Below are 25,321 nucleotides of genomic sequence, written 5' to 3'. Positions count from 1 at the left end.
TTGGGGTGCAAGACAAGTAATACAAATTTGGGTGCAAGACAAGTAATACAATTTGGGGAGCAAGACAAGTAATACAAATTGGGGTGCAGGACAAGTAATGCAATTTGGGGAGCAAGACAAGTAATAAAATTTGGGGTGCAAGACAAGAAATAAAATTTGGGGTGTAATACATGTAATAAAATTTGGTGTGCAAGACAAGTAATACAATTTGGGGTGTAATACATGTAATAAAAATTGGGGTGCAATACAAGTAATACAATTTGGGTGCAAGACAAGTAATAAAAATTGGGGTTCAAGACAAGTAATACAATTGGGGTGCAAGACAAGTAATAAAAATTGGGGTGTCGCCAAGAGTTTCGAACTTGAGACCCTTTTGTGCAGCCGGGACATACAGAAAGACAAATGTGGGGGTTTTCATATACGATAAATAATCAAAGCATCTAGTATTTTTCTGTTTTCTTTCTTTCTCTTTGTCGCCTTTTTGTAATTTCACATTCCTTAGCAAAACAGGAGACTCTATTAATGACTGTATTCATTAATTATGCTAAATGTCCTAAATATATGATTACCGGTACAATCCTTTCAAACGGATCAAACTGTTTACGTAATGTATCCAACATGTCATTGATCACTGACATGTTCCTAGAGAATTATACAGTACAACTCACTTATATTATTACACTATTGTATCGATTTTTTCTGTATCTGGTAGGACGTATGGGAACGATAGTTATAATGATACATGCGACCGGTTTGGTGCATGCTCTTTATTTACACTGACATTTATATAAATTGCCGTTTAAACAAAGCCCAAAAGCATGCACCAAATTAGAATAATAGAAGTGTGAGCATTAAACGATTAATTTCCTCAACCTCCGTCATCTTAAAAGTAGTCCATGGCTCAAGTTACCAGTTGTGCTGTTCTCTGACTCGTCAGTATCTATTTGTTGTTGTTGTTGTTGTGGGGTTTAACGCCATTTTTCAGCACACGATAGGCTATGTATGGCGGCCAGTATTAATGGTGGAGGAAGAACCCTGGAAAACCCCGGGAAGAACCACCGACCCACTATCTATATGTCAATGATAGTAACGGTTTGGTCAATGGCAGCTAGATTTAATGGGGAAATTCCATAAAATTTAAAAACAGACATAATGCATTTTTGTGGTAATGGTCGAGGTCGGCATTCATTCAAATCCAGGGAGCGGACATTAAAAAGTTCGCTCGAAATTTTTGGCTAAGGTAATATTATTACGTGGCAAGAAAATCAGTTATAGTTATTAGCCGCAGTGAGGTCGCTAACCTCGTAACACAACTTAGAACTGGGGTTATTTTTAAGATCAGAACAGTCCGGAGACTTGTACAATTTGGGTAAAAGAAATGAACAAACCATTTTGACATAATTGTTGAATCATAGGTCCTCAATCTGCTGACCCTTGACCCTTGACCCTTTTTGTGTATGTCTGACATGTCATACGTGATACAATCACGATTTGTTTTCCAAGGCACGCATAAGCTCCAGAGGCTACAGAACAGTATATCTCACTTTTAACTATAGGGTTTTGCCGTCTGCACGTCTTCATGTGTGTACGTCTTTATCTTACGAGCGCTTGATTTTGCTTAGGTCTTTTACAGAGCATTTTAGTCTGCCAAGGAAATGCCAAAAGTAAATGAACTTTAACATCATGTTCACATTCATATTGTTAAGAAATCTATTTTATCGGTATGACGTCACACGTGACCTGTGTCACTCTTCCATATAATGAAAAACATGAATAGAAAATACAATTTTTATTGAGCTTCTAAATTTTGCAAACATGGGGTTGTTGTTGTTGTGTTTTGTTTTAACATTTTATCTGATAACAGTCACAAATCCCGCAAGAACAAATGTGTATCATGAAGAAAAAAAGAAAAACATGTGTAACCAACAAAATATCGCCAACAACTGCATTTAAATCATACGAGAAGGCCAAACTGACAAATCATTTTCAGCTCGGTAGTATGAGTGAGGCCAAAGTTAAATTCATTTAGTATTGTTCTATTAATCTACGCATAATGTAACACATTAACGTTCAAATAGTGCCTGAGAATAATTTTAATAATAACTATATTCCTTTTTCCAATCATCTAACGATTGTATATTTGTATAATTGCATTTTTGACCAATTGTGTGTGTGTATATATATATATATATATATATATATATATATATATATATATATATATATATGTGTGTGTGTGTGTGTGTGTGTGTGTGCGTGTGTTTGTGTGTGTATATATAAGTGTGTGTGTATGTGTGTGTGTTAGCAACAACATCTTTATCTAGTTATTTATTTTCATGTTTTAGTGTTCCTTGTTTATTGGTATTGCCTGATCTATTAGATTTTACCTTAGATAGATAAATGTTCCAAATGCATTTAAATAATTTGATAGTTGTATTTTACCTTAGATAGATAAATGTTCCGAATGCATTTAAATACTTTGATATCGTTTTGTTTCCAGTGGTGGCCACAATGAATCTTACTTTAGCTGAAACCTTTAGAGATGAATATAATAATAAAAGTTCTCCGGAGTACAAATCATTCGAACAGAATTTTGCAAACGCAGTAAGTACTGATAAATAGGTATTTATCAAGGTAAGTACTGATAAATATGTATTTATCAAGCTGCATTCTATTACCTTTCAGTGACATTATGTTATTAATATCTTATTAAATTATACTCTATCACTTCATTTTATGTCTTCTAATCCATCCCCACCTCTCTCTCTCTCTCTCTCTCTCTCTCTCTCTCTCTCTCTCTCTCCTGTTACTAAAAATAAATCTCAGATTCTTGGCCGGATGTGTCTTTTCAATTTTAAGGTATGATTTTTTTTTTCATAGCGCATCTTCCACTTATTTTTACAAGGGTGTGTGTGTGTGTGTAAAAATATACGGTATAATTATACTATATTTACTTTACACACATTTTGGGAAAAATAAGAAAATATATTATTTTTGGCAAGAACATTCGGGGTTTTCTTTTGGCGGGAAGGGTAGGTTTGAGAGGCTCCGTGTCGTTTGTGTCTTATTTAATTTATTATTCTGATGCATACGGTTCTTGTCTCAGTGTCGAATTGATCATGTAAAATGGAGCTAATATCTTGAATGGAAATAATTATTTAAGCTTTTCTGATCTCATCGATGATCACACAATACTCATAGTATAGGCAATGGTGAAATTTTGACCTCATCGATGACCACACAGTACTCATAGTATAGGCAATGGTGAAATTTTGACCTCATCGATGACCACACAGTACTCATAGTATAGGCAATGGTGAAATTTTGACCTCATCGATGACCACACAGTATTCATAGTATAGGCAATGGTGAAATTTTGACCTCATCGATGACCACACAGTACTCATAGTATAGGCAATGGTGAAATTTTGGCTTACCAAGCCAAGCAGCTCGAAGATGAATTAGGACAGACGTATGTTAGATTGAAACAGTATAAGATTATGACACGAAATTTTCTAATTAAATAATAATTATTGGACCAGTTTATGTAATCATGGAAGGACTCCTTTGCCGGTTGTAGTATAATATTATATATCAGAACAACTTTGAGGTGATAAAAAAGTCTTAATAGCTCTTTCTTGATTTAAACTATTATCATATAGTCTGTGTCTAAAACTAATGCCTTATAGATGACCATGGCATTACTAACTGGTTTTGGTTTCTGTGAATACATGAATGGCTGATGAAATGTATGTGGCACACTTGACAGGAGATGACGTATGCGTTTGCTTGATCACTAAACGTCGGGCTGCAGTTCTGCGATTTCCACTGCTCACGCATCGGCACAACCTCTACAATTATCGTCTGTCCAACGTTTGTAGTTCCAGTACGTATGAGACTCCACCAAGTGGAGCTATCCTGTGTGAGATTTTCCCAAGATGCAGTGTCAATGTTGAAGTGTTTCAGGAATGGTTTGAGGGAATCTATGAAGCGCTTCTTCTGACCACTCTGAGATCGCTGTCCATCCTTCAGTTCGCCGTAGAAGTTCTCCTTGTAAGTCGCTCGTCTGACATCCTGGTGACCTGGTCCTCTCATCCTAAATTTGATTCCATCATCAGGGTGTGGATGCCTGGAATGCCTGCCCATAGGAGAATTTCAATGTCTAGGACCCTGTCCTGCCATCTTATCCTCATCAGTTTCCTCAGTGAGCCCATGTGAAAATGCATTATCTTCTTGGCATGACGTCCATACACTATCCGGGCTCAGCAAGCATAAAGTACAGTCAGAGACACCGTAGCTTTGTATTTGTAGACCTTACGTTCTGTTTACAGACTGATCCCTCTGCGCTTTCATACATTTGGATGTAGTTTGCTGTACACATGAATTCATGATCGATGGTGTGCATTACGTAATCAAAATATGACTGAAACAGATCTCCTTGAGTGCCCTATGCATTGTGACCATGGAAACAAATATGCACCCCTTTGTGCTTTTTCATGCGTCCTTCATAGTACAAATTAGTATAACTCGTATCTTGTCAGGCAGCATACCCAATGTGTCTAGTAAGTAAAATCAGTGAGATTCAAGACATATCATCATCATTTCTATTATAATTTGTTTCTTATTATTTCTTTATGTAGCATATCAATGCTGTAAACAACTGCAAAACGATTGTGGTATCATAGAATACTGTTAGCTTTTTGTTCACGTTATGTTCATATACAGTCCGTATGATTTAAGCTGAATAACCTATCATATTCTATTCTACTTAAAATTATCACATCCATCTATCAATAATCCAATCGACAACACTATCTGGTTATCAACATATACTTGCAAGTTTACTGACGCAAAAGGTCTGCCCACCCGCCACTAGACAGTAATTATGCAAAACTTTTGCGCTAATAAAGGATCTCCCCATCCCAAAGGGATAGTTATAAATCGATAAGGATCGTTAGGCTGCTTAGTCATGTGCAATAAAGACATGTTGAAAACTCTACGTAATTGTTTTGTACGTTTCTCTAACAGTTTACCTGCACCATTTCACTGATACGCAATGGGGCTAAAAAAAAATTCTTATACTAGCGTCATAATGTCGGCATAAAATCACCTTTGATGCATATGAGCCAGCTATCAGATATATAATTAAAGTAAGTTAAAAGCAAGCTCTGTGATAGGAAATCTTCACAAAAACACACACATACACGCATACCAGAAATAAGTATATAATGACATTCAGTTATCAGTGTGTTAATTTAAATGACCCGAACCGTGGGCTGTGAGATTTCTTCTAGAGAGAAATGCAGATGTAAAATGTAAGCAGGTCTCCTACCTTTTACTTGTACATACTGAAAATAATTACTCTGCAGTTAAGCGTCTCGCCATCGAGCACTTTAATAAATGGCAAGAAATTTTAGTGTTAAAGTGACTTAATTTGTTTGGTATCAACGTAGTGTTCAAACACTTAAATTTAAAAATGGCTTTCCCTAATCGCCGAATTTCACAAAGAACATTAAAAGTTGTCAGTAAACATCAGGTTCATATTAAGACAAATCTAAGAATGTCAAACACCGGAGTCGAATGTTACATATGCCCATTGTTAACTAGTTATATTTGAGTATTATCCACAATTTTATTTATAGCTAGATTTTCTTCTTAGTAACATCGACGTTGACAAATTTACGTTAAACGCTGAGGGTGTGGATCTTTGACCGACCATTTTAACTGGGTTGTTTAACATTCAGTACACGCTTAATCTCATAAATGCGTTTGTAATACCTTTAATATATAGTTAATATCCTGAATAAATGTTTTTTATATATCCTCCTTTTATTAACAAAGTCATTTTAAGATTAGGTTTGCTAATTTGCTGGGTTTCGTTTCCCCAAGCCTCATAAAATACCATAAGTTGTAAAGTTCCTACCAAAAACACGAAAGAGAATAAAATACATGTATTATCAAATAAAGCTATCAGCAAAAATATCGCCAAAATATCGTAATTTAAGTTAATCATTCAGATTAACATAGACTGGTTTACGGATGCTGAACAAAGATGCGAAGTCAAGTAATTTAAATTTCTCTACAAGTGACAAGATAATAGATGACAAAAATTATCTATTCCTGTAAAAAGAATAACAGTAGGCGTAATTCCGAGAAGGGATGTGTGTAGGGAGTGTCTGGATTCAATTGTCTGGTAGTGCATACACACGTCATAAAAGGAACGTGTTTACTGCACCTACACATTTTCCAAAATGCTATGCTTGATCAAAGTACCCTTATTTCACGAGATACGTCAGCGCTGAAACAGGATAGTATCTCATAATCCAAACTACAAATGTAGTATCAGGTAAAATTCAAAGAAATCGGAAATTTAATATATATACTTTGCAATGTAAAACGTTCTAAAATCTTGAATGAGACCAAGACACGTTGGACTCTAGTGCATTAAATAATTTGGTTACAGACAGCAAAAAAAAAAAAATACATTCATATAGACAGCTTCGAATGTCCTCAATTGCCCTGTGCCTAACTGAATTAACGTAGGCATTCGATTATGTGAGAATAATTCCTCTTACCCACCCAAATAGAACAAGAATGTATTTGAGTATCATATACGAGTGTGCTAAACATTTGTGTGACATTACCAGTGTTGTGAGGAGTGTACTAAAGGCTAGAAACTATGAGTTTAAGAAATTTACATACAGACGTATAAAGGACCTCGAAAATTACATAAAACATATAGACAGTAGATACATACTTGAAACTAATGAGTATAATTGCATGAAAGCATTTCAAGAATTTATTTATTTATTTATTTTGTATCATTAACCCTATCATTGGCATTTCAAATGTGATGCAATGAAAGCCAGGTGTAACTAATTAAAAGAGGTTCATATACGATTCTCTTTACTCATACTTAGCTAAAATTTTGTCAAGACCGATGCTTTCAGAACTTTTTGTTATAGACTATATGGCGGTATACCATCTTTTATTAAGCAAGTATTGACAATGTTAATAGTTCCGGGGTAAGAGTAAAGATTAGATGATTAGATGGTTGGCTCTGCTTAAGAAAGTAATTCTTTTAATCTCTCTCTCTCTCTCTCTCTCTCTCTCTCTAAACCGACCAGGATAGATGGTGCTCAAAATTCATAATACAAAGATAATGCCTAATATTTCATCATCATTTAATCTCTCTCTGTCTGTCTCTCTCTGTCTGTCTCTCTCTCTCTCTTTAAACCGATCATGATTGATGGTGCTGAAAGAAGCTTATTGTTTTATTAAAAATTCATAATACAAAGATATGCCTAATATTTCAGATGGACGAGATCTACAAGAAAAGTAATATTACAGGGTACAACGGAATTCAGATCCAATCTCTAAGGCAAGTATTTAATTAAATGAGAGGTTACCTTATTCTTTCAATAAATTTATAATGTATGTGACTTTAGTTTGAAAATGAATGTTATGTTAGCATGAATACATCCATGTATGTATGTATGTATGTATGTATGTATGTATGTATGTATGTATGTATGTCTGTCTGTCTGTCTGTCTGTCTGTCTGTATGTATGTATGTCCATGTATATGCATGTATGTATGTATGTATGTATGTATGTATGTATGTATGTATGTATGTATATGTGTGTGTGTGTGTGTGTGTAAGTATGTATGTATGTATGCATGTATGTATGTATGTATGTATGTATGTATGTATGTATGTATGTATGTATGTATGTTGTTGTTTTAGGGTTTATCGCCATTTTTCAGCACAAGATAGGCTATACATGGCGGCCAGTATTAATGGTGGAGGAAGAACCCAGAAAACCCCCAGAATGAACCACTGTCCCACGAGAAGCTACTGGCAAGCTTTCTCACATACCCACATTCCCTGAATCCGAGACTCATATATATATATATATATATATATATATATATATATATATATATATATATATATATATATATATATATATGCGTGTGTGTATGTGCGTGTGTGAGTGTGTGTTTCTGTGTGTATGTGTGTAGCAAAAACTTTCTGTATCGTCGCCATCATTCTCATCATCATCGCCGTTGGTGTTGTTATCATTAAGATTATTATCATTATTATTATTATTATTATTATTATTATTATTATTATTATTTATAACATGTAATAGCAGCATATACATGTAAATGTGTATGTATCTAAGCCTATACATATATATGCTTCGGGCTTCGTTTCTTCAATCAAGCTCTTTCTACATTAATTAATCTGATTGAACGTTCACTTTAGTGTGTCATTTTACTAAACATTTTCTACTAAGCTCTAAATGGTTTCTAAAGGTATGTATAATTTATTAAGTGATGTGATCTTTATTCTCTCTTCTAGAAATGGAAGTATCATCGTGACATTCATTATCGTCATTGCGGTCAAGAGGGCAGAGGAAAGCCCTGGAGAGCAGGCACTCAAGGCCATCATAATCGAGCAGCCGAAGGATAAAAATGACAGTACTGTCGTGCTAGTTAAAAACTTTAAGATTCGACCAGAAAGCGTGTCAGTTGCGTTAACGGAATATGTAAATGTCAACCCTATAACACCGGAAGCAACAACAACGACTACAACGTTAGCAATAACAACACCAACGGTAAAGCCAAGTACACAGGCCATAACAACTACAACGCCAAATACAACTGCAACGCCTACATCAACTTCAACGCCAACATCAACTTCAACTTCACTAACAACAAACCCATCAACAACTACAACAAAAGCAACGTCAACGGCAGCCACAACAACTACAACGCCAAACACATCTACAACGCCTACATCAACGCCAACATCAACATCAACTTCACTAACAACAAACCCATCAACAACTACAACAAAAGCAACATCAACGGCAGCCACAACAACTACAACGCCAAATACAACTGCAACGCCTACATCAACGCCAACATCAACATCAACTTCACTAACAACAAACCCATCAACAACTACAACAAAATCAACATCAACGGCAGCCACAACAACTACAACGCCAAATACAACTGCAGTGCCTACATCAAAGCCAACATCAACATCAACTTCATTAACAACAAATCCATCAACAACTACAACAAAAGCAACATCAACGGCAGCCACAACAACTACAACGCCAAATACAACTGCAACGTCTACATCAACGCCAACATCAACTTCAGCTTCACTAACAACAATCCCATCAACAACTACAACAAAAGCAACATCAACGGCGGCCAAAACAACTACAACGCCAAATACAACTACAACGCCTACATCAACGCCAACATCAACATCAACTTCACTAACAACAAACCCATCAACAACTACAACAAAAGCAACGTCAACGGCAGCCACAACAACTACAACGCCAAATACAACTGCAACGTCTACATCAACGCCAACATCAACTTCAACTTCACTAACAACAAACCCATCAACAACTACAACAAAAGCAACATCAACGGCGGCCACAACAACTACAACGCCAAACACATCTACAACGCCTACATCAACGCCAACATCAACATCAACTTCACTAACAACAAACCCATCAACAACTACAACAAAAGCAACATCAACGGCAGCCACAACAACTACAACGCCAAATACAACTGCAACGTCTACATCAATGCCAACATCAGCTTCAACTTCACTAACAACAAACCCATCAACAACTACAACAAAAGCAACATCAACGGCAGCCACAACAACTACAACGCCAAATACAACTGCAACGTCTACATCAATGCCAACATCAGCTTCAACTTCACTAACAACAAACCCATCAACAACTACAACAAAAGCAACATCAACGGCGGCCACAACAACTACAACGCCAAACACATCTGCAACGCCTACATCAACGCCAACATCAACATCAACTTCACTAACAACAAACCCATCAACAACTACAACAAAAGCAACATCAACGGCAGCCACAACAACTACAACGCCAAATACAACTGCAACGTCTACATCAATGCCAACATCAGCTTCAACTTCACTAACAACAAACCCATCAACAACTACAACAAAAGCAACATCAACGGCGGCCACAACAACTACAACGCCAAATACAACTGCAACGCCTACATCAACGCCAACATCAACATCAACTTCACTAACAACAAACCCATCAACAACTACAACAAAAGCAACGTCAACGGCAGCCACAACAATTACAACAAAAGGAACTACCCATGCCATCACAACATTGCCCTCAACATCAGAATCGAGTACAACTAGTACGACAAAATCTGACCCTAAAACCACAACACAGCCAACCATTGCTACATCATCATCAACTTCAAGCATAACAGCATCGACCTATACGACCACCACAACTCCAACCTCAACTAGCAGTACATTATCAATACCCCCGGGTCTGAATACTACTACTACAACATTGACCCTCGCAACTACCACGCAGCCAAGTACAGGTAGTTCTACATCAGCACCCATCCCGGATGCAAATACTACTAGTAGAAAATCATCAATCCCTACAATCGTCACACAGCCAACAACAACAAATGCAACCCATTATAGCACTATACTGTCGTCAACAACGGAAATGAACACTAATACTACGACAATATCGACCCCTACAACCACCACACAGACAGCCATCACTAGTTCCACATCATCATCATCAAGCACAAGCATAACAACATCGACCCCTATAATCATCACACGTGCAACCTCAACAGCCAGTACATTATCAACACCACCAGAGCTGAACACTTCTAGTACGACATCATCGACCCCCACAACCACCATGCAGCCAAACACAACTAGACCTACATCAGCACCCACCCAGGAGCCAAATACTACTAGTACGACAACATCAACCCCCACAACCACCACACAGCCAAGCACAACAAGATCTACATCACAGTCCACCACGGAACCAAATACTACCAGGACGGCAACGTCGACCCCTACAGCCACCACACAACCAAGCTCAAACAGTACAATATATTCGAGCACTATGGTGTCATCGACACCGGAATTCAATACTACTAGTATGAAAACATCAACCCCTACAACCACCACGACGTCAACTACATCTACATCAGTATTAACCCCAGAGCCAAATATTACTAGCACGGCAGCATCAACCACTACAACAACCACGAGGTCAACTACACCTACATCAGTATTAACCCCAGAGCCAAATACAACTAGTACGGCAGCATCAACCCCTACAACCACCACAAGGTCAACTACACCTACATCAGTATTAACCCCAGAGCCAAATACAACTAGTACGGCAGCATCAACCATTACATCCACCACGAGGTCAACTACACCTACATCAGTATTAACCCCAGAGCCAAATACAACTAGTACGGCAGCATCAACCCCTACAACCACCACGAGGTCAACTACACCTACAACAGTATTAACCCAAGAGCCAAATACTACTAGTACGGCAGCATCAACCCCTACAACCACCACGACGTCAACTACATCTACATCAGTATTAACCCCAGAGCCAAATACTACTAGTACGGCAGCATCAACCCCTACAACCACCACGAGGTCAACTACACCTACATCAGTATTAACCCTTGAGCCAAATACGACTAGTACGGCAGCATCAACCAATACATCCACCACGAGGTCAACTACACCTACATCAGTATTAACCCCTGAGCCAAATACAACTAATACGGCAGCATCAACCCCTACAACCACCACAAGGTCAACTACACCTACATCAGTATTAACCCCAGATCCAAATACTACTAGTACGGCAGCATCAACCCCTACAACCACCACAAGGTCAACTACACCTACATCAGTATTAACCCCAGATCCAAATACTACTAGTACGGCAGCATCAACCCCTACAACCACCACAAGGTCAACTACACCTACATCAGTATTAACCCCAGAGCAAAATACTACTAGTACGGCAGCATCAAAACCAACAACTATGACACAGCCAACCACAACTGGCTCTTCATCATCAATCTCGGAACAGAATACGGCTAGTACGATAACACCGACACTTTCACCCTTCATACAGCCAAGTACAGGTATCAGTTCATCACCAACCCACCGATCTACTAATTCTATTACTTGCAATGTTATTACTACTACTACTACTGCTACTACTACTACTACTACTAATAATAACAACAACTACTATGACTACTACTACTACTACTAATAATAATAATAATAAAAACTGCTATGATTACTACTACTACTACTAATAATAATAATAATAATAATAACTGCTACTACGACTACTACTACTACTAATAGCAATTATACTAATCAAGTTTGATAACTGCTTTTATTTAACGTGGACAATATTTTGCATCAGTTGTAAGTTTTGACAGGAATGAAATGTCATTTTGTCATTTAACAAGTCTCTGCCTTTCTCTCTCTCACTATATATATATATATATATATATATATATATATATATATATATATATATATATATATATATATATATATATATATATATTGTTACAAGCCAACTGTCCATACTTGACCGAGCTGTTGTCAAACCCTGGTGCTATTCCCGCTAGAAGTCATAAGTTACCCCAACTTTCCAAATACTTCCATACAACTTCAGTTGTAAATTAGAAAGTCCGGCGTGTCCATTCTATAAAAAATTTTACTCTGATTAATGCAAGACCACAGATAAAACAACCTACCAAATATATATCAACCGCACATCTGCATGGTTTATCTTCATCAGGTTTCCGTACCGCCAGCTGTAGAAACTATACGAGTATCCCCTAACACTAGAAACTATTTTAACTACGCCACCCTAGGCCAATCAACCTATAGTTTCCAGGCATATTTCGCCAGTAAACCTGCACCATATTTGCCACCATGGCGACATGAACGGTATCTGCCGAGTCCCTTCTTCAGTCACATCACCAATATACACCACTAGCTTTTAAGAGGGATTATCTTACGTCAGGGACATTCATTCGGTTTGGGCCTGAATTCACAACTAGTAAGCCATGGCATCATGGAAACTCACTAACACTTCACTCCGTGACGTTTACTCCCAGTAATTAGCTAGCTATTTCGGGCTAAGGATATTTCCTACTTCTCCAAACAGTTGAACTTGATTGTGTTACGCTAAAATTCGGGACAAAACTTTGGTTAATAGCATAACTTGCACGGTGCCAGCACACCTATGTTGGCTTGGCCTAGTTGTTAGAGTGTCCGCCTCGTATGCTGGAGGCCTCTGGTTTGAACCCTGGACCGAGTCATACCAAAGACTTATAAAATAAAGTGGTAACAGCTGCCTCGCCTCGCTATGCGCTCAGCATTAAGATGTTAGTGTTAGGACTGGTCGGCCGGGTGTCAGGATAATGTGGCTTGGTGGGACTTGATGCAAATGTCTGAGGCATGATGCGCCTGTGCTAGACATCACTATAAATTGCCACATTTTATACATTGTTGCGAAATGACTGAAAAATTGTTAAAGCTACGTTAAACAATCTAAATCACACACTCACAAAAAACACACACAAACACACTTATGTAGACGTACTCGAATTGCAATTTAGTTTTACACCGATGTTATCTACCGAATAATTTTGAAATAATCAAACTGCTAAGAGAATGGAGCGTCGACGTCAGTGATCAACAATGACGTTTATAGAGAAGCGCCACTCCCAACTCAAATGTATTATGATACAAATATGTATGTTGCACTGGTTTTTTTTCAATCTACAGTAATGAACTTTTCTATTTCTGCAGCTTGTTGATAAAACTCACGTTCATAAACTTATGTTCCAGGCTTCTACTTATATAGTTTCAAGGAACTGACGTTAAACCTAGTTGACGTGTCACTGATATGGAGAAAAATAAAACACGTTTCAAATAACTACACGTCAGTATTTGCGCTGTGCATTGTATTCCCCTAGATTTGTCTTGACCAATGTAATACTTGTCCAGTTTGTAAATTTCATGTTTTGTTCTCATGTCCAGAGTTGCTTTAATGCAGTCGAATAATAGCATAAGTAAAATTACGTAGTTGTGGCTGCAGGACAGTCGATTAGTATCTTTCTCTCCTTCTCCAAAATAAATAAAAAAATATAAATGAATAAAAAGCAAATGTGAAATGCATGACCAGAAACAATTAAGTTGCAGATTTTTATACTATTTTCATTCCAGCTGAGGCCACAATGAACGTTACTTTAGATGAAAGCTTCAAACCTGGGTATGCTGATTCAAGTTCTTCGGAGTACTTGTCATTTGTTCAGAACTTTACTACCGCCGTAAGTATTAACGGATATATCTCCATGTCATAGGACTCCTTTCCTTTTAATGGGTGTACAACATTATTTCATTTTACTCGTTCTCTTTCTGTTTTACCCGTATCGTTGAATAAATCTCAGATTATGGATGGGTAGTTTCTTTTGAGGACTGTATGTGATACGTCATTTTCAGCCTCGAAGTATGTGCTCCTTTGCCTATTTTTTTTTCTTTCTAATGACTCTCGAGGATTCCTATTTCAGGATCGCTTTAAGTACCCCGGGTAAAAACTCGACTTTTTTAAGCCTATTTTGAAATTCCGCATTTTTTGCATCATTATTTTCATGTACCGTGTTAAAGAATTGTTCCACAATGTTTATCTTTTATATTTAACATTCATCTCATAGAACATATATTTTATGCTATTTTCGTTCATATTCCAAAATAATTTTTGTAAGTTGTTATCTTTACTATGTTTCTTCGTTAACATTTAATCTTAACATAGTAAAACTTGTACTGATGTGCCGTGAAAACACTATACATACATGCATGAATACTGTTACGTGCCACAAGAATTACAATCTTGACTTGAGGATGTCGTCATCATGAGCATTCATTCTGCAATATTAAAATAGGTTCAATCAAAACCTAAGCGTGACAACACACCTAATAATAGCCTTTGTTATTTATACTTTCTTCGAGTCTCCTGGGAATGGTGCATTCTAAAGCCTTGATATATTTTTGATATCATTCACTTGATTTTGTCGAGTGTTCGCTCTGTGTCTTATTTTATGAATATGCCACACATTTGCATTTGTGTTGAGTTATGAATATGCCATACATCTTCATTTGTTTTGAGTTCTGAATATGCCACGTATCTTCATTTGTGTTCAGTTATGAATATGCCATGAACTATGAATTGTGAATGTGCAGAATGTTTTGTAATGGCGGGCCATAGATAAAAGTCAAGATTAATAACATATCTTTTGCAATTCGTCAACTTCAACTATCCACTCTATAATGGCTGTAAAAGTGGCAAAACATGGCAACAGCCATGATATTGTGTCCATGTAGTACTCGGCACTTAGGTATGTAATTTTATTAAGTGGTTCCACATACACACATGTATTTGAAAAGTGGCAATAGCCTACGTTTTAACAGAAAGATATTACTTTATTCCAATACATATCATTTAAAGGATGTTGATTTTCATTGCACTATTTCAAGTGCTTTTGCAGTTCTTTGCAGATATCACTAGTTTCCTAATAAATCGGCGTTTCATTAAACCATAATAATGCAGTCGGCGATAAACTTACTTGATGGATTCTTTCTCAGTTGCAATGTGGATGTTATTGTTAGTAATCACTCTTAAGCACGTTTTCTGTCTTCCTTCGCCAATACCTAATGTTATGAATACCTCTCTCTCATTCGGGGAATTCCCATCATTTTTCAAAACTGCCATTGTAAAGCCTCTGCTGAAGAAACCAACACTTGACCATAACGATTTAAAGAACTACCGCCCAGTTTCTAATCTCCCATTCATATAAAAAATCTTAGAAAAGGTTGTTCTATCCCATCTTGTATCTCATCTGAATTCAAACAGTCTTTTTAGCAATGTACAATCTGCATATCGCCCTTGACACAGTACTGAAACTACTCTTCTAAGAGTAGTTAATGACATTCTCTCTGCATTGGATAGCAGAAAGATTGCAGTCCTCACCCTCCTTCCTTTGTCTGCAGCATTTGAAACAATAGACCCGATATATTACTTCACCGTCTCCGGCATGTATTTGGCATTCATGATAACAGCCTTACTGTGTTTCAAGTCCTACTTGGTCAACAGGACACAAATTGTATCTGCAAATGGAATACACTCCAGCCCAGTTGATCTATTTTGTGGTGTGCTTCAGAGGTCTGTTCTTGGACCTATTCTCTTCATTCTATACACTCAGTCGCTTGAGCTTCCGCCTCGGATGCGGGAGGTCGTGGGTTCGATCCCCAGCCGAGTCATACCAAAGACTTACAAAAATGGTACTAACAGCTGCTTCGCTTGGCGTAGAGCATTAAGAGGTTAGTGTTAGGACTATTCGGCCTGGTGTCAGGATAATGTGACCGGGTGGGACATCATGCTACATGTCTGTGGCATGTTGCCTTAGTGCTAGACATCACTATAAACTACCACACTGCAGACGTCGTAGCAATATGACTGAAAAATTGTTAAAGCTACGTTAAAGATCCTAATCACACACACGCTCTGAAGTGTCATACATCATCATCCAATGTCTCACCAATTGTACGCTGATGACACCCAAATATACAAATCTAGCCACCCAACTGAAATTGATGCTACCATCCATGGTGTAGAGAGGTGCATTTCTGATGTGAAATCATGGATGACATGTAACAAGCTGCAGATGAATGATGTTAAACTGAGGCCTTTCTGATCGCAACACAAAGACTTTCTCATTCACATCCTTTACCTTAAACAATAAATATCAGCAACACCAACATTAAATTCACATAATCAGTACGAAACCTAGGTGTTACTCTGGACAGTACTCTCACATTGCACTAACATGTCATGAACATATGCATGGCTGCATATCTTGAGCTGAGAAGCATCAGCTCCATTTGCAAATATCTTTCAGTTGATGCCACTAAAACATTTGTGTGTTCATTACTACTTTCAAGACTGGACTATTGTAACTGAAGTTTGTCTGGTTCGTCTCAATATCTGCTCCAGAAACTTCAAAAAGTTAAAAACACAGCTGTTCGGATAATACTTAGGGTACCACGATCAGAGCACACCTCCCCACTGCTCTGTACCCTACACTGGCTATCCATTCGATCCAGAATCAAACACAAAATTGGTTCTCTGTGCTACGTTTCACTGTCGGACTCTAGTCCAACATACCTATCTGACCTCATCCATGTGTACACACCAGCAATATACTTACGCTCCTCTTCTGACAATCGTATACTCATTATTCTCACTATGAAAACAAAGTCATATGGACAGCGTTCTTTTGCATACCAGGGCCCAACAACGTGGAATGAATTGCCCACTGAACTTAGACACAAATACACAGTGAGCCAATTCAAGAAATCTCTCAAAACTCAATTATTTCGACTGCAAGAACAAACTTAAAGACCTAATAATGTTTCATACCTTTAATATTCTCAGTATGTTATTTATGTTTTTTAATTTCATGCTGTTTGTTTTTGTATTCATATCATTATATGCTTTTTAGTATTATAGTTGTTGTCTAATGTTGGAAAGCGCTTAGAGCTGCTAAAGTTAGGCGCTATACAAAGTCCTCATTATTGTTATTATTAATACAAAAAGGCGATCTACCCTAGCGTCAGTTCGCTACCTACGTGTACGGGAAGGGGTGGGGGTGGGGGTGCTTTTCTACATTTACTTCCTATTGAAATCGAACTGGTGGACTTTTGAGCTTTGCATATTTTTTCGCTTTTCCCTGACTTTCACCTCGAATGTAAATGTATGTACCCATCTATCTTTGCTCAATAAACAGTTCTTATGACATTAAGATCAGTCAAGAGCAGATCACTAACCATGTTACCACTGCAATGGAAAAGGAATATGTCAAGAGCAGACCACTCACCACTTAGCACTGCAATGGAAAAGGAATATGTCAAGAGCAGACCACTCATCACTTACCACTGCAATAGAAAAGGAATATGTCAAGAGCAGACCACTCACCATGTTACCACTGCAATGGAAAAAGAATATGTTAAGAGCGGACCACTCACCATGTTACCACTGCAATGGAAAAGGAATATATCAAGAGCGGACCACTCACCACTTACCACTGCAATGGAAAAGGAATATGTCAAGAGCGGACCACTCACCATTTACCTCTGCAATGGAAAAGGAATATGTCCAACATTTTTCTAAACTCATTAGGAGTGAAGATAAATATAAAACAAAAAAACTTATTAATTAATTGCTTAATTACGTCTGATATATCAGCAAAAGGTGTCTCAATTCTGGCACGTCACTGGAATGCATATATGTCATATTTTCTCACCTTTCAAATTTAGTTTAAAAGCATTAGGACCATTACCTGGTAAAGAGCAGCGGATGAAATTTAAACAGGAAACAAATTTCAAGCCAATCGTTAGTGCGGACGGAAGACGGAGGTTTAATGGCGGACGTTGTAGGCACCACAGTGTTTCACCTTTTATGATATCCGCTTTAACGTTACAGTTTTGTTTTCACTACTGTTTCCATATTACAACGATTTTTGTAATTATAGCTTTTTTATAAACTAGACATTAGAGCTTGCAAGTTATAGTATTGTGTTTATTTCCATCCATTCAGTATTTTTTTTTCGAAAATTATCATTAGGAACACTATATGGACATAACCTCTGGGACAAAGGCATCCAAATGAACCAACTAGCAATCGTACCTGACCTATTCACACTCACAGGGCTAGCAAAATGACTTTTGTTTCTCTCTTTTTTATGTATAGACGTAATGTACTGACGAGATCTTGAACAGGATATAAAAACGTCGAGTTAAAGATATCTAAAAAGAGTAGTTTTTATTAAAAATAATCAATTTCGGACTTTTTTGTTTTGTTTTTAATTACTAGGGCTGCATTCTATTCTTACTCCGCAACTCCATTTAATGCTACAGTGTACCTTGATATTTCAAAGAGATTTAAGGAGATTAACATGTACTATACAAGAAACTCATAGTTTCCCAAACAGATAAAAAAGAACCAGTCTGGATCAGTACACATCAAGTACTAGCAGTAATTAGTCTCTATAGTCTCTATAAAAATACAAGTGATATTATGATTCTTGCAGAATCAAATAAACTAGGCAGTGCGGATCTAACGATCTGTTTCTGAGTTTTCTTTAATGCATGTCATAGATACCAACGGACCAGAGTTCGATAAATCAGCATACTAGTTTCATGTTTTGTGCCAGATATGAAAACAACCTCCTAAATGAAGATGACTTTATTTACAATCGTATAAAACAAAGGAATGGATATTGAACAATTAAGATTGATAACGCAATGATTTAATTTCAACCTCAGCCTCAAGGCAGCTTTTTCAGATTATACTTTAATGGAGGGTTTACAAAAGTGAGTTCAGATATTATCATATGTCTCGGACACGTGGAGCGACAACGGTGTTCTGTATCCTCCTAATGTAACAGTTCAGTAACATTTTTTAACATTTTGTAAATGTTAATGTATAGAGGTCACGTGTCCATCCAGGCTTCAGATTCTGTTATATAGTCTAGATTATACGTAATGTAGTCTAGATTATCTGTAATATAGTCTAGATTATCTGTTATATAGTCTAGATTATACGTAATGTAGTCTAGATTATATGTTATATAGTCTAGATTATCTGTAATATAGTCTAGATTATCTGTAATATAGTCTAGATTATCTGTTATATAGTCTAGATTATCTTTAATATAGTCTAGATTATCTGTAATATAGTCTAGATTATGTGTAATATAGCCTAGATTATCTGTAATATAGTCTAGATTATCTGTTATATAGTCTAGATTATCTGTAATATAGTCTAGATTATCTGTAATATAGTCTAGATTATCTGTTATATAGTCTAGATTATCTTTAATATAGTCTACATTATCTGTAATATAGTCTAGATTATGTGTAATATAGTCTAGATTATCTTTAATATAGTCTAGATTATCTGTAATATAGTCTAGATTATGTGCAATATAGCCTAGATTATCTGTAATATAGTCTAGATTATCTGTAATATAGTCTAGATTATCTGTAATATAGTCTAGATTATCTGTTATATAGTCTAGATTATCTGTTATATAGTCTAGATTATCGGTAATATAGTCTAGATTATCTTTAACATAGTCTAGATTATCTGTAATATAGTCTAGATTATCTGTAATATAGTCTAGATTCTCTGTTATATAGTATAGATTATCGGTAATATAGTCTAGATTATCTGTAATATAGTCTAGATTATCTGTTATATAGTCTAGATTATCTGTTATATAGTCTAGATTATCGGTAATATAGTCTAGATTATCTGTAATATAGTCTAGATTATCTGTAATATAGTCTAGATTCTCTGTTATATAGTATAGATTATCGGTAATATAGTCTAGATTATCTGCTATATAGTCTAGATTCTCTGTTATATAGTCTAGATTCTCTGTTATATAGTCTAGATTATCTGTAATATAGTCTAGATTATGTGTAATATAGCCTAGATTATCTGTAATATAGTCTAGATTATACGTAATGTAGTCTAGATTATCTGTAATATAGTCTAGATTATTTGTAATATAGTCTAGATTATCTGTTATATAGTCTAGATTATCTGTTATATAGTCTAGATTATCGGTAATATAGTCTAGATTATCTGTAATATAGTCTAGATTATCTGTAATATAGTCTAGATTATCTGTTTTATAGGCTAGATTATCTGTAATATAGTCTAGATTATCTGTAATATAGTCTAGATTCTCTGTTATATAGCATAGATTATCGGTAATATAGTCTAGATTATCTGTAATATAGTCTAGATTATCTATTATATAGTCTAGATTATCTGTAATATAGCCTAGATTATCTGTAATATAGTTTAAATTATCTGTAATATATCCTAGATTATCTGTTATATAGTCTAGATTATCTATAATATAGTCTAGATTATCTGTAATATAGCCTAGATTATCTGTTATATAGTCTAGATTATCTGTAATATAGTCTAGATTATCTGTAATATAGTCTAGATTATCTGTTATATAGTCTAGATTATCTGTAATATAGTCTAGATTATCTGTTATATAGTCAGGATTGTCTGTTATATAGTCTAGATTATCTGTAATATAGTCTAGATTATCTGTTATATAGTCTAGATTATCTGTAATATAGCCTAGATTATCTGTAATATAGCCTAGATTATCTGTAATATAGTTTAAATTATCTGTTATATAGTCAGGATTGTCTGTTATATAGTCTAGATTATCTGTAATATAGTCTAGATTATCTGTTATATAGTCTAGATTATCTGTAATATAGTCTAGATTATCTGTAATATAGCCTAGATTATCTGTAATATAGTCTAGATTATCTGTAATATAGCCTAGATTATCTGTAATATAGTCTAGATTATCTGTAATATAGTCTAGATTATGTGTAATATAGTCTAGATTATCTGTAATATAGTCTAGATTATCTGTTATATAGTCAGGATTGTCTGTTATATAGTCTAGATTATCTGTAATATAGTCTAGATTATTTGTAATATAGTCTAGATTATCTGTAATATAGTCTAGATTATCTGTAATATAGTCTAGATTATATGTTATATAGTCTAGATTATCTGTAATATAGTCTAGATTATCTGTAATATAGTCTAGATTATCTGTTATATAGTCTAGATTATCTGTTATATAGTCTAGATTATCGGTAATATAGTCTAGATTATCTTTAATATAGTCTAGATTATCTGTAATATAGTCTAGATTCTCTGTTATATAGTATAGATTATCGGTAATATAGTCTAGATTATCTGTAATATAGTCTAGATTATCTGTTATATAGTCTAGATTATCTGTTATATAGTCTAGATTATCGGTAATATAGTCTAGATTATCTGTAATATAGTCTAGATTATCTGTAATATAGTCTAGATTCTCTGTTATATAGTATAGATTATCGGTAATATAGTCTAGATTCTCTGTTATATAGTCTAGATTATCTGTAATATAGTCTAGATTATGTGTAATATAGCCTAGATTATCTGTAATATAGTCTAGATTATACGTAATGTAGTCTAGATTATCTGTAATATAGTCTAGATTATCTGTAATATAGTCTAGATTATCTGTTATATAGTCTAGATTATCTGTTATATAGTCTAGATTATCGGTAATATAGTCTAGATTATCTGTAATATAGTCTAGATTATCTGTTTTATAGGCTAGATTATCTGTAATATAGTCTAGATTATCTGTAACATAGTCTAGATTCTCTGTTATATAGTATAGATTATCGGTAATATAGTCTAGATTATCGGTAATGTAGTCTAGATTATCTGTAATATAGCCTAGATTATCTGTAATATAGTTTAAATTATCTGTAATATATCCTAGATTATCTGTTATATAGTCTAGATTATCTGTAATATAGTCTAGATTATCTGTTATATAGTCAGGATTGTCTGTTATATAGTCTAGATTATCTGTAATATAGTCTAGATTATCTGTTATATAGTCTAGATTATCTGTAATATAGCCTAGATTATCTGTAATATAGCCTAGATTATCTGTAATATAGTTTAAATTATCTGTTATATAGTCAGGATTGTCTGTTATATAGTCTAGATTATCTGTAATATAGTCTAGATTATCTGTTATATAGTCTAGATTATCTGTAATATAGTCTAGATTATCTGTTATATAGTCAGGATTGTCTGTTATATAGTCTAGATTATCTGTAATATAGTCTAGATTATCTGTTATATAGTCTAGATTATCTGTAATATAGCCTAGATTATCTGTAATATAGCCTAGATTATCTGTAATATAGTTTAAATTATCTGTTATATAGTCAGGATTGTCTGTTATATAGTCTAGATTATCTGTAATATAGTCTAGATTATCTGTTATATAGTCTAGATTATCTGTAATATAGTCTAGATTATCTGTTATATAGTCAGGATTGTCTGTTATATAGTCTAGATTATCTGTAATATAGTCTAGATTATCTGTTATATAGTCTAGATTATCTGTAATATAGCCTAGATTATCTGTAATATAGCCTAGATTATCTGTAATATAGTTTAAATTATCTGTTATATAGTCAGGATTGTCTGTTATATAGCCTAGATTATCTGTAATATAGTCTAGATTATCTGTAATATAGCCTAGATTATCTGTAATATAGTCTAGATTATCTGTTATATTGTCTAGATTATATGTAATATAGTCTAGATTATCTGTAATATAGTCTAGATTATATGTTATATAGTCTAGATTATCTATAATATAGTCTAGATTATCTGTTATATAGTCTAGATTATCTGTAATATAGTCTAGATTATCTGTAATGTAGTCTAGATTATTTGTGATATAGTCAAGATTATCTGTGATATAGTCTAGATAATCTGTAATATAGTCTAGATTATCTGTAATATAGTCTAGGTTATCTGTAATATAGTCTAGATTATCTGTTATATAGTCTAGATTATCTGTTATATAGTCTAGATTATCTGTGATATAGTCTCGATTATCTGTGATATAGTCTAGATTATCTGTTATATTGTCTAGATTATCTGTGATATAGTCTAGATTATCTGTTATATCGTGTAGATTATCTGTTATATAGTCTGGATTATCTGTTATATTGTCTAGATTATCTGTTATATAGTCTAGATTATCTGTAATATAGTCTAGATTATCTGTTATATAGTCTAGATTATCTGTTATATTGTCTAGATTATCTGTTATATAGTCTAGATTATCTGTAATATAGTCTAGATTATGTGTAATATAATCTAGATTATCTGTTATAGCTTCTGATAAATTTCAGTAATATGTAACGTGTATGACAAGAAATATCAGGTTTTCTCCTACCATACTTAGCTATATTTTTGTCATTATCGACGCTTTCCAATGGAACATATAAGGCACATCGTGATATTTCATATTTAACTGACCATTAGAAATTTGTATAATTCTATGCGAAAGCCAAGTGGCTAACTTTGCTAATGAATGTAAAATATTTGTGTTTATCAAGTCCAACATTTTCTCTTTCTGTCTGTCTGTCTGTCTCTCTGTCTGTCTGAAGCAGCATGTCAGGAGAGACGGAGCGTAAAATCGAGTAAGGGCATATTTCTTTATTAACTATTGCTAATACCAAGACGAAAACCTATTTTTCAGATGGATCAGATCTACAAAACAAGTAATATTACGGGGTACAACGGAATTCAAATCCAAGAGCTAAGGTATGTATATACATACATATATGTGTGTGTGTGTGTGTGTGTGTGTGTGTGTGTGTAATCAAATTTTCATTAAGTGTCTTTGTTATTTGGTAGTTTTGAAATTAGCAAACCCTTTTCCTCTCGTCTGTGATGGCATTTTCTATTTTCTGTTAAGCAGAGGTCTTTGTTTTCGTACAGAGCCTTCTTTGGTGGAGATTATTCATAATCGTACCGTATTATCAAGATAAATATTCTCTCCCGTGGCTGCTATAATAAAAATGCAGAAACAACTTCAACACAGCAGTTCTTCTTTCCATATGTTCAGGAAGCGTTTTATAAATATAGACTTGCCAAACATATTCTACTAAGAGTCTTCCATTATCTATATTTCGGTCACTTGCCTTTACTGATATTTATCTTCGCACAGAGTGCTTCTGATAAGGCTGGGTACCTTAGTCAATGCATCGACAGTTTTTAAATACGGGAATTAGATGAATTCTGACTGCGCATTTTAAACAGTCAGAACCTATTGTGTATTAGTTATGTAATCAAGTACGTTTCAGTTTATATTTCTTTTCCATACGTTTCGAAACAAAATTATAATTTCTGCATGCATGCAATTATGAGTCTGTTTGTATCTCTGTATGTCTATTTCTGTAAGTTCTTTACTTTGATGTATGTATGTATGTATGTATATATGTATGTATGTATGTATGTATGTATGTATCTATGTATGTATGTATGTATGTTTGTGTGTATGTTTGTGTGTATGTGTGTTTATATCCATGGATGTATATGCATGTCTGCAAGGATGGATGTAATTTACACGCGCATTAGCTAGTCAAAGATCTTGAAATAATCCACGAAGCAAGTTTGTAAGAAAGCACTGGTTGGTTAGCTAGCTGCCTATTTAGATCAGTCTCTTTCTTAGTTTAAAATGTATAAATTCCATGTCTCCCGAGGTTCTTTCCTTCCTTTAATATCATTTTTGTACCAGTCTCTACAGTTTCACAGAGAGTTCTGAGACTTCCTCAATTTGCATTTCTTCATAAATGGGTCGTATCCTCATTTAAACGATGACTTTCAACTGAACAAGCTTTCCCTCTTTTGTCGAG

The 25,321-nt window shown here is 35.0% G+C and overlaps 1 protein-coding gene across 1 annotated transcript in view; it reads left to right on the top strand.

The window, feature by feature from the left end:
• LOC149798514 (uncharacterized) overlaps positions 1-25,321 on the top strand; it is a 75,798-nt gene that overhangs the window by 11,942 nt on the left and 38,535 nt on the right. The window contains exons 4-8 of the mRNA XM_089957131.1: positions 2,501-2,604; positions 7,317-7,381; positions 8,369-12,042; positions 14,156-14,259; positions 24,163-24,227. Coding sequence (XP_089813257.1) covers positions 2,501-2,604; positions 7,317-7,381; positions 8,369-12,042; positions 14,156-14,259; positions 24,163-24,227 — 4,012 coding nt within the window. The remainder of the gene's footprint in view (positions 1-2,500; positions 2,605-7,316; positions 7,382-8,368; positions 12,043-14,155; positions 14,260-24,162; positions 24,228-25,321) is intronic.

The sequence above is a fragment of the Sinohyriopsis cumingii genome, chromosome 5 (assembly GCF_028554795.1).
Source record: "Sinohyriopsis cumingii isolate HCF-2022 chromosome 5, ASM2855479v2, whole genome shotgun sequence".
NCBI lineage: Eukaryota > Metazoa > Mollusca > Bivalvia > Unionida > Unionidae > Sinohyriopsis > Sinohyriopsis cumingii.
This window is presented reverse-complemented; position numbering and strand designations above follow the sequence as displayed.